The sequence below is a fragment of the Trachemys scripta genome, chromosome 3, assembly GCF_013100865.1.
Source record: "Trachemys scripta elegans isolate TJP31775 chromosome 3, CAS_Tse_1.0, whole genome shotgun sequence".
In the NCBI taxonomy this organism is placed as follows: Eukaryota; Metazoa; Chordata; order Testudines; family Emydidae; genus Trachemys; species Trachemys scripta.
The window spans coordinates 50,149,696-50,164,477 of record NC_048300.1 but is presented as its reverse complement, the minus strand read 5'-3'; the positions used below and the strand labels follow the sequence as shown (position 1 = coordinate 50,164,477).

The following is a 14,782-nucleotide window of genomic DNA, read 5'->3' as shown; positions in this document are numbered from 1 at the left end:
ATTGTACAGCACCATGCATATCTTCAGTGCTATCTGAATAAAGATGATAATAAAAAAAACCTTAGTGAAGGCTTCTGTGAACTTCTCAGCAAACTTGACTTATATTCTATGGTAAAACCACCTGGTAATTTGGCACTCCAGTGCAGCAGACTAGAAATTCTTCCAGAGCTCCATTTGAATTGAAAATGGGAGGCTTTTATGGAATTAAATATGAAACAATCATATAATCAGTATAGTAGCCCATGTAATACTTATTTTGCCATTAAATTCCATTTATTTTACACTATCCTCACACTTTCACTTTTTGATATGCCATGGATTTTTTGCATTGATGATGCATAATTACATCATAAATTCTGTTTCTGCTCAAATGATTAGCTGTGAAATAGTTAGTTTTGGATATTTACATTTAGCATCAATGGTGCACTGAGACAAATGCGGGCAATTCATATCTCTCAGGGCTGTTGTTCCTGGCTCTATACACACTCAAGGCTTGTCTTCATTGTATTGTTAGCTCAAGGTATAACTTGAGTTTTACTCCTAATCTGCCTCTGGTCCACACATAAAACTCTCTAGCTTGAGCTAGGTATCTTTTAGCTTAAACTAACTGGAACATCAGGGGGTAGAGGCTAAAACTCAAATGCTGCTGAAGCTCAATCTAGTAATGAAGTGGCTATGCAGCAACTTGAGTAACAAGAACTTATCAACCGTTTATCCAATCACTCTGTACCACTAATCAAACCACTCTGTGTAACAAGAGTTTTGTTGTTTCAAAATGTGGTCACTCTCACTTGATTAAGGCTCCAGTGGAGTAATTTGAGTGTGCTAACTCAAGCTAACGGTTGCAGTGAAGACAAGCCTTCAGGCAGACATCACTGTTTTAGTTTACAATTCAGTTCAAGATTTTAAAGTAATCTACTCGTAAGTAATGGGTAGCAATTTTTGTGGCTGCAGATTACACAGAGCCTGGACATTAGTTAACTAAGGATATATTTTAAGACAATGTGTGAATTTGATACAAAAATATAGCACTGACAGATAAACACCATGAGGCATAGCTGGAAAGTTTATGTTAAAAGCAGTTTCAAACCACTGACATAATACCTGTAACTTTATTCACTGTGGGTGAGTTTCTTCAATCCTTACTCATGTTGAATAGTACTGTTACTCCTTTTGAACCGCGAGGTTAGCCAAAATTCATTCTTGTGGGTTATTTACATTAGAGGAAGAAATTGGTGATGCAGTCAGGTATTTCTTTGATGGAATCTTGTTTATTTACAAAGAACGTACACAACGTCCTGTTTACTTGAACACTTCAAGATTCAAACAACAGGAGACAGCTTCTATGCTCACTGTTGCAAACCCCTTTCTAGCCAGTATGTATTTAGCCCAAAAGCTCTCTCTCTTAGCTTTTTCTCCGGATTATACTACCAGGGCTTCTCTGCTCCTTCTCTACTGTGGTGTTTCTGTTCCTCATCTCACACATACAGTACAAAACAGCAATCAAACCAAACCCACCCGTATTCAGATTTAGGCCATCATGAAACCCCTCCACCTATAGTTCAGATTCCTGAGTGGCCTTACATGTGGTCTGTCTGTGTTTTAGGTGGTGGGTCCTATTATTTCAGCTCTCTCTAAACAAAGGGACATTTAATTGTTCCTTTATTTATCCTAAGTGGAAAGTGGCTGTTATGCTCAGCTCCACTGAGGTTTTACCCAACCCCCAGAATAACAATACCTTAAAGAAGGAATAATCCTACTGAAGTCAATGAATCTATTTGTGGAGCAAGATATTACTCACTGTAAGGCTATCACAGCCTGGCTCCTAAGTAGTCCCAGTTGTTTAACTGGGGATATTTAAGAAAATTCTGCTTAAGTGAGTAAGAGTTGCATGTCTATTTTTCCTTTCTTTGGTGCATTCTGAAGTAAAGACAAATTGTTTAATTACAGCATTTATATTCTACTATAAGCTTAATTCTGCTTCAATTATAAGGCCTTTAGCCTTTATGAGGCAGAAGAAATAGCAATGAACTAGACTTCAGAGAGAGGAGTTTTCTTTATTAAATGTTTGCCATTTGTTCCACGTTTATACAGTCACAGCACTTACTGTGTGAGTATGAAGATTCTGTTACTTCTTTGTTTTTTGCAGTCACAGCAGCGTCAGTTAGATCCATTGCGTTCAACTAAAACAAATGGCAATATTAACAGTGTCAGTTACTAGATAATATAAAAGTTAGATTATCTTGCATAGAGCTGAAGATTTGTCATGGATTTTTTTAAAATAAAAAATCACAGAGCATTCACAGTAAATTTAGTAAAAGTCATGGGATTGGGGAAAATGATTTTCATGGTATGAAAATTCAATGCTACCTCTTTAATTATAATATACAGAAATCCTTCCTCTGCCTCTTTTATGCCCCGCTGAGGTGGCACCAACCACCTGCAGCAGCACCCTCTGCCCCAGCACAGTAACACTAATCCAGGCTTGGTGAGGAGGGAGGTTCCGGGAGGCTGCTGGAGAGTGAGTCTGTCCTGCACTCCTGTCCTGCAGGGCTGGGCTCATTCCCCTCTTTGGGAGTCACAGCACTGCTCAGGTTTGGCCCTAACCACCCCTCCATAATCACAGAGAAAGGGCTGAGCTAAATTTGAGTGAGTGGTGCTGCGACCCCAGAACCAGGCCCAGCTCTATGGGACAAGAGCTACCACTGCAGGGTGAGTTTTCTATCCAACCTCCCCGTTCCCCTCTCCAGGGCCTCCCCTCTACACTGGCTGGCAACCCACCTAGAACCTTTCCCCGCAAGCTTGTCTGACTGAATTATGGTGACTGTCTGCCTCAAATGTGTGTAAATTTCAGGGTATCCAAACATTATTAACAAAACAAATATGAAGGTCAAACATTCTGGATGTTTTGTTTTCTTTGAATAGTCGCACAAGTAGTCGCACAAATCACTCCCTGCTTGACACTGCCTGTGAGACAGTAGGAGAGGTTACTCACCTTGTGCAGTAACTGGAGTTCTGCGAGATGTGTGTCGCTATGGGTGCTCCACTTCAGGTGTGCTTGCATCTTTGCATCTTTGATCAGAGATTTTTTATATCAATTCCCAATCGGCCCACGCTTGCACCCCACACATCCTCGTGCTCTGCACTGAAGCTATTTCGGGTTGCATGGCTAAACAGTTCTCGGCTCCTTCTCCACCACAAAGACCCACTAGGGAGACTCAAAAGCAGAGGGGAAGGAGAGCAGGTAGTGGAACACCCACAGGGACACACATCTCAAAGAAATCCAGTTATTGCACAAGGTGAGGAAACTCTCCTTATTCAAGTAGTGTTCTTGTGTGTGCTCCACTTCAGGTGACTCCTGAGCAGTACCCCTGTTATGTAGGTGGAAGAGCAGAGTCCAATACAGGAGAGAGAACTGCATTGCCTAGAGCATCTTCTTTTGCCTCAGGTAACAAAGGATGATGATTAGAAAAAGTATGAAAAGATGACGAAGTTGCTGCTCTACAGATGCCTGCAACTGGTACATCCTTAAGTAAGCCTATAGATGTAGATAGTGTTCTTGTGGACCGTTATCACTCTCAAAGAGGGCTGAACATGAGTTCTGTCATAATCTTAATACAGCCAGAAATGCATTTTGATAACCACTGTTTAAAAAATTACTGAACCCATGTTTCTGTCGCAATGGATACATATAGTCTAGGAGATCTTCTAAATGGTTTGGTCCTATCTAGGTAGAAGGCTAATGCTCTCCTGATCTCTATGGCAGGGGTAGTCAGCAGGTAGACCGTGGGCCAAATGCAGACCGCCAGATGCTTTAGAACAGACCCTGAAATCATTTTTCCTTACTTATTGTCAATATTGTTATTTTATTACTTTCTCTGGTGTCTGAATCAGGACTATATCTTGACCAAGAAATTTTCACCTTGACAAAAATAATTGACTAACCCCGAATCTGGTATGGAATATGGCTTCTTCAGTAGTCAAGTGTGGTTCTGGGGGGGGGGGGGGGGGAAACAGGCAGGTGGAAAGGTTTGATTAATATGAAATTCTAAGGACACCTTGGGTAAAAATCTTGGATGTGCCCGTAGTGACACTTTCTGGTAAATACCATAAATGGGGGGTCTGCCATTACGACTCCCAATCCTCCCCTCCTTAGTGCAGAAGTGATTGTTACCATGAAGGTTGTCTAATCTAATAAAGAACATGTAGCTAGTGGCTCAAAATGGTGTTTCATAAGGCAATTAAGTAGTAGCTTCAAGTTCCAGCTTGGAGTAAGATCTCTGATTTGTGGGGAGATATTCAATAAACCTTTTAGGAATCTTGCTCAAGCTGGATAAGCAAAGAGTGAAAAAACCCCTACAGGTGTGTGAAAAGCGATTACTGTTGCTAAAGGAACCCTATTGGAATTCAGAGAAAGACCCAATATTTTCAGTTCCAATAGGTAATCCAGTACCCTGGGAAGAGGAGAGTGAGTTGGCAAAATCTGATGACAGTTACACCAAAGATAATATCTTTCCATTTCTGAAGCTATTCATTTATTATTGATTCTTTTCTCTATTCAATAAAACATGTTGTACCTCTGATGAATGGGAACTAATGAATCATGTTTTAGAGCCTCAGAATCTGCAGGTTGAAGTGTTCAGTCGTCATCCTGGGTCAGTAAGTGAGAACTGATCGGAAACCTCCATGAAGGGCGAGAGGCGAGTGGGATCAAATAGGGATACCAGACTTGTCTTGGCCACATTGGTCCAATCAATATAGACAGAATCTGGCTTGATCTTATTGATAACATTTAACAGTAATAATGTTGGTGGATAAGCATAAAGAAGTCTTATAGTCCATGAGATGAGGAACATGGCGAACAGCGGAGAGTAACAGAGTCTGCCTGGGATCTGTCCAAGACGAAGCACACTAAGTGCTGCATTGGGGGGCTGTGTTGGTGAGTATCTGAGTGTCTGTTGTGGGGACAGTTTGTCAGTTTGACCGTGTGCTTGCTTGATTGTTTGAAAAGTGTGAATTGGGAGTGCTTTGTTCCTGGTGGTTCTTGAGTGGGCCTGACTGTTATAAAAAGGTAGTCAGCAGCAAACCAGCTGAGCGGCAAACAGCGGAGGCTAATAGAGGGAGTTTTCCTGGGAGTTCGCCTGGATAGAGCGCACTGAGGCTTTAATCTTGCGGGCTTCTCTGAGTAGTTACTGCAACAGCTGAGGAAGCTCTTAGAAGGAAGGTAATATGGAAGGTGAGCATTCAGCTGTTGTAACCTGCACAGGTTGTGCCATGTTTGTCTTTCTTCCACAGGACAGAAGTGACTTTGTCTGTACAAAGTGCAAGCTGGTCTCCATATTGGAAGAGAAGGTTCGAGGTTTGGAGAAACAAGTATCAACCCTGCGCTGCATAAAAGAAAATGAAGATTTCCTGAACAGATGTCAGGATATGCTTCTACAGGCACAACATTCTGAAGAATCAGAGCAGGCTGCGCAGCGGGGACAGAGGGACAGTGAAGAAATTTGGCGGCATATGACCTCCAGAAGAAGAAAGAGGAGCGTCCATATACCAGCAATGGAGATACAGGTGAGCAACCATTTTCATATTCTCTCCACAAGTACTAATGTACTAGATTATACATCTCAGGGAAGGGAGCAGAAGGACACTCCACCGATTGGAACGCATGAGATGCACTGTCCTAGGGATGGGGGTTCCATGACCACCACTCCCAAGAGAAGGAGGAGGCTGGTAGTGGTCAGGGACTCCCTTCTCAGGGGGACTCAGTCATCTAACTGCCGCCCCGACCAGGAAAACTGAGAGGTCTGCTGCTTGCCAGGAGCTAGGATTCATGATGTGATGGAGAGACTGCCGAAACTCATCAATCGGATCACTACCCCTTTCTGCTTCTCCACGTGAGCACCAATGATACTGCCAAGAATGACCTTGAGCGGATCACTGCAGACTACGTGGCTCTGGGAAGAAGGATAATGGAGTTTGAGGCACAAGTAGCGTTCTCGTCCATCCTCCCTGTGCAAAGAAAAGGCCTGTGTAGAGACTGTCAAATTATGGAAGTCAATGAATGGCTAAGCAGGTGGTGTCGGAGAGAAGGCTTTGGATTCTTTGACCATGGGATGGTGTTCCAAGAAGGAAGAGTTCTAGGCAAAGACGGGCTCCACCTAATGAAGAGAGGGAAGAGCATCTTTGCAAGTAGGCTGGCTAACCTAGTGAGGAGGGCTTTAAACTAGGTTCACCGAGGGAAGGAGACCAAAGCCCTGAGGTAAGTGGGGAAATGGGATACTGAGAGGAAGCACAAGCAGAAGAGCACAAGAGGGGAGGACTCCTGTCTCATAATGAGAAAGCAGGACAATCAGCGAGTTATCTTAAGTGCCTATACACAAACGCAAGAAGCCTGGGAAACAAGCAGAGAGAACTGGAGGTCCTGGCACAGTCAAGGAACTATGATGTGATTGGAATAACAGAGACTTGGTGGGATAACTCACATGAGTGGAGTACTGTCATGGAGGGATATAAACTGTTCAGGAAGGACAGGCAGGGCAGAAAAGGTGGGGGAGTTGCATTGTATGTAAGAGAGCAGTATGACTGCTCAGAGCTCCGGTATGAAACTGCAGAAAAACACGAGAGTCTCTGGATTAAGTTCAGAAGTGTGAGCAACAAGGGTGATGTTGTGGTGGGAGTCTGCTATAGACCACCAGACCAGGGGGAGGAGGTGGATGAGGCTTTCTTCTGGCAACTAACAGAAGTTGCTAGATTGCAGGCCCTGGTTCTCATGGGAGACTTTAATCACCCTGATATCTGCTGGGAGAGCAATACAGCGGTGCACAGACAATCCAGGAAGTTTTTGGAAAGTGTAGGGGACAATTTCCTGGTGTAAGTGCTGGAGGAACCAACTAGGGGGCAGAGCTTTTCTTGACCTGCTGCTCACAAACAGGGAAGAATTAGTAGGGGAAGCAAAAGTGGATGGGAACCTGGGAGGCAGTGACCATGAGATGGTTGACTTCAGGATCGTGACACAAGGAAGAAAGGAGAGCAGCAGAATACAGACCCTGGACTTCAGAAAAGCAGACTTTGACTCCCCCAGGGAACTGATGGGCAGGATCCCCTGAGAGAATAACATGAGGGGCAAAGGAATCCAGAAGAGCTGGCTGTATTTTAAAAAATCCTTATGGAGGTTTCAGGAACAAACCATCCCGATGTGTAGAAAGAATAGTAAATATGGCAGGCGACCAGCTTGGCTAAACAGTGAAATCCTTGCTGATCTTAAACGCAAAAAAGAAGCTTACAAGAAGTAGAAGATTGGACAAATGACCAGTAAGGAGCATAAAAATATTGCTTAGGCATGCAGGAGTGAAATCAGGAAGGCCAAATCACAATTGGAGTTGCAGCTAGCAAGAGATTTTAAGAGTAACAAGAATGGTTTCTTCAGGTATGTTAGCAACAAGAAGGTGGTCAGGGAAAGTGTGGGCCCCTTAATGAATGAGGGAGGCAACCTAGTGACAGAGGATGTGGAAAAGCTAATGCACTCAATGCTTTTTTTGCCTCTGTCTTCATGAACAAGGTCAGTTCCCAGACTGCTGCACTGGGCAGCACAGTATGGGGAGGAGGTGACCAGCCCTCTATGGAGAAATAAGTGGTTTGGGACTATTTAGAAAAGCTGGATGAGCACAAATCCATGGGGCCGGATGCGCTGCATCCCAGGGTGCTAAAGGAGTTGGTGGATGTGATTGCAGAGCCATTGGCATTTATCTCTGAAAATTCATGGCGATTGGGAGGGTCCCGGATGACTGGAAAAAGGCTAATGTAGTGCCCATCTTTAAAAAAGGGAAGAAGGAGGATCCGGGGAACTACAGGCCAGTCAGCCTCACTTCAGTCCTTGGAAAAATCATGGAGCAGGTCCTCAAGGAATCAATTCTGAAGCACTTAGAGGAGAGGAAAGTGATCGAAAACAGTCAGCATGGATTCACCAAGGGCAAGTCATGCCTGACTAACCTAATTGCCTTCTATGAGGAGATAACTAGCTCTGTGGATGAGGGGAAAGCAGTGGATGTGTTATTCCTTGACTTTAGTAAAGCTTTTGATGTGGTCTCCCACAGTATTCTTGCCAGCAAGTTAAAGAAGTATGGGCTGGATGAATGGACTATAAGGTGGATAGAAAGATGGCTAGATCATCGGGCTCAACGGGTAGTGATCAATGGCTCCATGTCTAGTTGGCAGGCGGTATCCAGCGGAGTGCCCCAAGGGTCGGTCCGGGGGCCGGTTTTGTTCAATATCTTCATTAATAACACTGGTCTACAATTTTTGAGAAGTCATCCGCTTCAGAGATACAATGTGCTATTTATTATGTATTTTGATGTGCTGAATTCAAATATGACAATTAAAACAACTGATTGGCTACTGTTTCTAAGATATTTAAGTTTTTACATTTTATGTCTATATTTTGTAGATAGTAGAATTTTAATCATAAATTGTAAACCTAGGTCTTTCCATGTGTTTATGGTTGCTTTGCATGATAATATTTCACCTGTCCTGTTTATGTAACACTTTAAAAATCAACAAAAGGGTTATATAAATAAAATATATTATGAAACAAAAGGCAAAAAACTATTCTGTACATAGTTTAGTCCTATTCAGTGTCTACTCGGCGCTTCTTGGCTTGTCTCTTGTTTTCATTAAATGGAGCATCTCTTGTCACTGTCCAGCAATAGTCTGCAAGCATTGATGGGCTCCACTTGCCCTGATAGCGTTTCTCCATTGTTGCAATGTCCTGGTGAAATCGCTCGCCGTGCTCGTCGCTCACTGTTCCGCAGTTCAGTGGAAAAAAATCTAGATGAGAGTGCAAAAAATGTATCTTTAGTGACATGTTGCAACCAAGGCTTTTGTATGCCTTGAGGAGGTTTTCCACCAACAACCTGTAGTTGTCTGCCTTGTTGTTTCCGAGAAAATTTATTGCCACTAACTGGAAGGCTTTCCATGCCGTCTTTACTTGCCATGCAGTGCATGGTCAAATGCATCATCTCGAAGAAGTTCACGAATCTGAGGACCAACAAAGACACCTTCCTTTATCTTAGCTTCACTTAACCTTGGAAATTTTCCACGGAGGTACTTGAAAGCTGCTTGTGTTTTGTCAATGGCCTTGACAAAGTTCTTCATCAGACCCAGCTTGATGTGTAAGGGTGGTAACAAAATCTTCCTTGATTCAACAAGTGGTGGATGCTGAACACTTTTCCTCCCAGGCTCCAATGACTGTTGGAGTGGCTAATCTTTCTTGATTTAGTGGGAATCTCTTGCACGACTATCCCATTCGCAGAGAAAACAGCAGTACTTTGTGTATCCAGTCTGCAGACCAAGCAAGAGAGCAACAACCTTCAAATCGCCACAAAGCTACCACTGATGTTGGTCATAGTTTATGCACCTCAAAAGTTGTTTCATGTTGTCATAGGTTTCCTTCATATGGACTGCATGACCATCAAATTCTGAGTGCAATGCAGAAGTTATCTGCACTGTTCACACAAGTATGAGGCATCTCTGCTCACTTTGGCTAAACAGAAATGTGTCCCTTTGCAAAATCAAACACTAACAAATAAGAGAGCATGACAATGTATGATTTCTAGAGCTGATATAGGGCAATTTGTTCAGCAGAGTGATGTAAGCTTCGTTATGATTGCATCATCCATGACTTCTAGGAATAACATGATGCAATTCATATCATGTATGATGCAATACCAGCTTCAGATTGCATCATTCATTGTTTTGCCTAAAAAGCAAGTACTGTCCAAACCCAGTCATAGATTTATTCATAGATCCAGTCAAAGATGTATTTTAGTCATTTCTGGTTTAAATTGAGATCCCTTCCCTTTATAACTCACTTATCCTCCGCCATTCCCAAGTCAAGGGTCGTATATACTGACCCAATAGCATATCTTGAAAACTAGAGCCAATCAATAATTTTAAGCATCATTTTCGTTCTCAGTGACCCAGAATTAGTAAAGTTTGACTACATTTATTTCAGAAGCATTTTGGCTGTAGAGCAGTGTAATCTGGAGGATGGCATGGACTGCACTCTCAGCAAGTTTGCAGATGACACTAAACTGGGAGGAGTGGTAGATATGCTGGAGGGTAGGGATAGGATACAGAGGGACCTAGACAAGTTAGAGGATTGGGCCAAAAGAAACTTGATGAGGTTCAACAAGGACAAATGCAGAGTCCTGCACTTAGGATGGAAGAATCCCATGCACTGCTACAGACTAGGGACCGAATGGCTAGGCAGCAGTTCTGCAGAAAAGGACCTAGGGGTTACAGTGGACGAGAAGCTGGATATGAGTCAACAGTGTGCCCTTGTTGCCAAGAAGGCTAACAGCATTTTGGGTTGTATAAGTAGGGGCATTGCCAGCAGATCGAGGGACGTGATCATTCTTCTCTATTCGACATTGTGAGGCCTCATCTGGAGTACTGTGTCCAGTTTTGGGCCCCACACTACAAGAAGGATGTGGAAAAATTGGAAAGAGTCCAACGGAGGGCAACAAAAATGATTGGGGGCTGGAGCACATGACTTATGAGGAGAGGCTGAGGGAACTGGGATTGTTTAGTCTGCAGAAGAGAAGAATGTGGGGGGATTTGACAGCTGCTTTCAACTACCTGAAAGGGAGTTCCAAAGAGGATGGATCTAGACTGTTCTCAGTGGTAGCAGATGACAGAACAAGGAGTAATGGTCTCAAGTTGCAGTGGGGGAGGTTTAGGTTGGATATTAGGAAAAGCTTTTTCACTAGGAGGGTGGTGAAACACTGGAATGGGTTACCTAGAGATGTAGTGGAATCTCCTTCCTTAGAGGTTTTTAAGGTCAGGCTTGACAAAGCCCTGGCTGGTATGATTTAGTTGGGAATTGGTCCTGCTTTGAGCAGGGGGTTGGACTAGATGACCTCCTGAGGACCTGGGGTGGTCCCCCGCTCCAGCCTGGAAGGGCTTAAAACAGCCCTGGGAGAGGGCTGTGGCAGGGGAAAAGCTGGGCTGATTGGGGAAGTGGCTGCAGCAGGGCCATGCCCCAATCAGGCCTCAGCTGGCCTGTATAAAAAGGCTGTGAGCTAGAGGTCCAGAGACACACTCTCTCTGCATTCAGAGAGAGAAGGGCCTGGCTGCAGGGAGCTTAACCAGACATCTAGATTGGGAGCAGGGCTGGGGAAGAGCCACAGGAGTTGGGAGCTCCGGCCTAGGAAAGCCCCAGGCTGCAGGTCTGGTAAGGCCTATTAGGTACTGGGTTGCAGGGGGCAGCCCTTGGGTAGGCAGAGGCAGCAGGTTCAAACCCCTTTGCCTGTGATGAGTGGCTTATACTGCAGTCTGCCCCAGTGAACAGGGGCTAGATGGAGACTGGGCAGTAGCCAAGACTGAGGCAAAGTGGGGATAGTGGGTGGGGGTTCCCCTGGGAGGGGGAGACCCAAAGCTGTGAGGGGTTATTGCCAGGGGACAACACCCCAGACAACAGGGCACTGGGTCCGGGAGGGGCACTGGGGCCAAGCGGTAGCGGGGCACTGGCCTGCACAGGGCGTGCCAACAGCTGGAGAGCTAATTCCCAACAGAAACCAGCAGGAGGCACCGCAGGGGTGAGTCCCACTGTGTTACAGACTCCTATGAATTAGGGAGAGCCCCCTTCTGTGTTGGCTGCCGCAGCAAACAGATAGACCTCCAGGAATCCTCAGGCTTAAGAATATCTTGCGGAGGACACTGGAGTTCAGTTCCCATTTGTAGTTTAGAAAGAAATGTCTGCTGAGGTTGTCTGCCATGAATAGTCTGAATAGTGTGAAGATAAGAATCTGAGATGACTATTTGGTTGGCTATGCACCAATTCCTGAGTTTTATCGCTTCAGCACAGACAGATGGGGAATGTGCGCCTCCCTGACGGTTTATATAATACAGCCACATTGTCTGTCATTATCTTTAATGACTTTGACTTGAATAGAGGCAGAAAGCATTTGCAAGCATTTTTGACAGCTCTCAATTGCAGAAGATTGATGTGGAGAAGCTGCATTTTCCCTGTACCTTGTGATGTCCCAGATGTACCCTTCCAACCCAAAAGTGAAGCATATGATGTTATCACTATGGTAGGGGGAATGTGCAAGAACACAACATCTGCACAGGTTTTGGTTGGGTCCTTTCACCAGTTGAGTGATTATAGTTCCCATTGGGAAACAGCCAGTAACCTGCCTAGACTGTGTTTGCTTTGCTTGTAAACAGTTTGAAGCCATCTCTGCACACCTCAGAGATGTAATGTGGCATGCTGCCCTACACAGATGCAAGATGATGTGTCCCAGCAGTTGAAGACAATCTCTTATTGTTACTTGAGGACTGCTCTGAGACTTTGATACGAGATTCACTAGTATGAGAAATCTGCTGGACGGCAGGTATGTTCTGTTTGTCACTGCATCCTGGGAAGTGCCTATGAAATCCTGATGCTGTAGTGAAGACAAAACAGACTTTTAATGTTCATTTGAAGGCCTAGACCAGGGGTCGGCAACCTTTCAGAAGTGGTGTGCCGAGTCTTCATTTGTTCACTCTAATTTAATTTAAGGTTTCGGGTGCCGGTAATACATTTTAACATTTTTAGAAGGTCTCTTTCTATAAGTCTATATTATATAACTAAACTATTGTATATAAAGTAAACACAGTTTTCAAAATGTTTAAGAAGCGTCATTTAAAATTAAATTAAAATGCTGATCTTACGCCACCAGCCTGCTCAGCTCGCTGCCAGCCTGGGGTTCTGTTCACCTAGGCCAGCAGAGGGCTGATTAGGGCCTGCGGCTGGGACATCAGACCTGGGGGAAGGGGTGTTTCAGGGGTCAGGGCAGAGGGCTGGGGGAGGGGGTTCAGGGCAGAAGTCTGGGGTGTGTGTGGGGAGGTTCAGAGATCAGGGCAGAGGACTGTGGGTGGTGCAGGGCAGAAGGCTGGGTGTGTGTTGGGGTGTGGGGGGTTCAGGTCAGAGGGCTGCGTGTGTGGGGGGGTGCAGGGCAGAAGGCCGGGTGTGTGTTGGGGTGGGGGGTTCAGGGCAGAGGGCTGGGGGGGGTGTGGGGGGTGCAGGGCAGAAGCCTGGGGTGCTCAGCTCATGGGGGTGCTCCCAGCCCCCTGCCCTGAGCGGCTCAAGGCAGGGGGCTGGAAGGGATATGCCCTGTTCCACTCCCTTCCCCCAGGCTCCGTCCCTACCTCTCTCTGCATCCTCTACGGAGCTGTGTGCATGCTGCCGTTCTTCCCCCTCCCCCTCGCTAGGGCCATCAGCTGATTGGCCAGGGACAGAGAGGAGGCGGGGCTGGAAAGCACCACGCTGGGGGAAGAAGCAGGGGAGGGGGAAGCTTGGCTGCCGCAGAACCAAGCTTCTGTCTCCTGCCCCCACAGGGGAGAATGATGGGCGGGGGGGCTGAGTGAGGCTGGGGGCCGGGACTGTGGCAGGGAGCTGCGTGCCACTCAGAATCGGCTCGCGTGCCGTGTTTGGCACACGTGCCGTAGGTTGCTGACCCCTGGCCTAGACGGTGAAACAGGGAACATGTGATCTTTACTGAAATCGACACTTCCTGATAGAATCTGTCAACCAATGGTCTAGGTATGGGAAAACAATTATACCCAGACAACACAAGGGAGCGGCAACTACAGACAGAATCTTCGAAAATATTGGCTCTGAAGATAGGCTGAAAGGGAGCACCCTGTATTGGTAGTGCTCCTTGTTTATTAGAAAACAAAGAAACCTCTTTTGTGAAGGATGAATAGTGGCATGAAAATATGTCTGGTTTGCAACTCCTGACCCAGAAATCTCCTATTTCTAATGAAGGAATTATTGCTGTAAGGGTCACTATTCTGAATTTTTGTTGCTTTACATATTTATTTAGAGACCTGAGGTCTAAAATTGGCCTCCATCCTTTTTGGGGATCATAAAATACTTTGAATAGAATCTCCTTCCCCAGTGTTGCGCAAAAACTGGTTCTATTGCTCCTAAACTTAGAAGAGAGGTCACCTCTTGCTCTAGCAATTGATGGTAAGACAGGATGAAGAGGGAAGGGGGGGGGAGAAGTAGGAGGGATAGATTTGAAATGGATAGTGTAACCAGATGTTATGGCTTCCAAAACCCATTTGCCTCATGTTATATGCAGTCAGGACTCACAGCCTGCAACAGAGGTAGTCTATGGGCAGCGTCATCAGTGCAACAGGCTGCCTGATTAGCCACGCAATCTGATTGGCTGTAGAGGCCAGCAGGCTGGCTCTTAAGCTAGCAGCAGCTCACTGGCTTCTCAATGCACACTGTGCTTGCTCTTGCGTTACTCTGTTCCTGCTTTGCCCCCTGCCTTGAACCCCACCTTGTCTGATATCTTGCTTGCTCCAGTTCCTGACCTCCGTTTATGACTCTTGGCTCTGGCTCCTGACTATGGACTCTGGCTCAACCCTTGGCTTTGGTACTCAGTTCCTGCCTTCCGGTTTGACCCTTGGCTTTGCTTCCCAATGACTGATTATGGCTCTGACCCCAGGCCCTAGGCCTGCTGCCTGCTCTCAGTAACCTAACATATGCTCCCATGCATCCTGAAAAAGGGAAAGGAGGCATCGAAAAGTAGGGAGGAGGGTAAGATGTTGCAGCTGGTAAGACCTTGTCAACTGGAGGGCTGAGACTCTCGACCAAGCCATCAAAACTGTCACTTGAAGGAGATGTAGCTGAAGGTGGTTTCTTTTTTCGTCTCTTGGCCGGGGGTTCAGAGGGTCTATGATATGTTGAATATGGGGCTGGGCATGCTACTTGCACCATCTGAGAACTACT

At 45.5% G+C, this 14,782-nt stretch overlaps 1 protein-coding gene across 1 annotated transcript in view; it reads right to left on the bottom strand.

The window, feature by feature from the left end:
• The window catches only part of DNAH14 (dynein axonemal heavy chain 14), a 499,756-nt gene that overhangs the window by 238,365 nt on the left and 246,609 nt on the right, over window positions 1-14,782 (bottom strand). Inside the window, exon 41 of the mRNA XM_034764559.1 lies at window positions 2,108-2,183. Coding sequence (XP_034620450.1) covers window positions 2,108-2,183 — 76 coding nt within the window. The remainder of the gene's footprint in view (window positions 1-2,107; window positions 2,184-14,782) is intronic.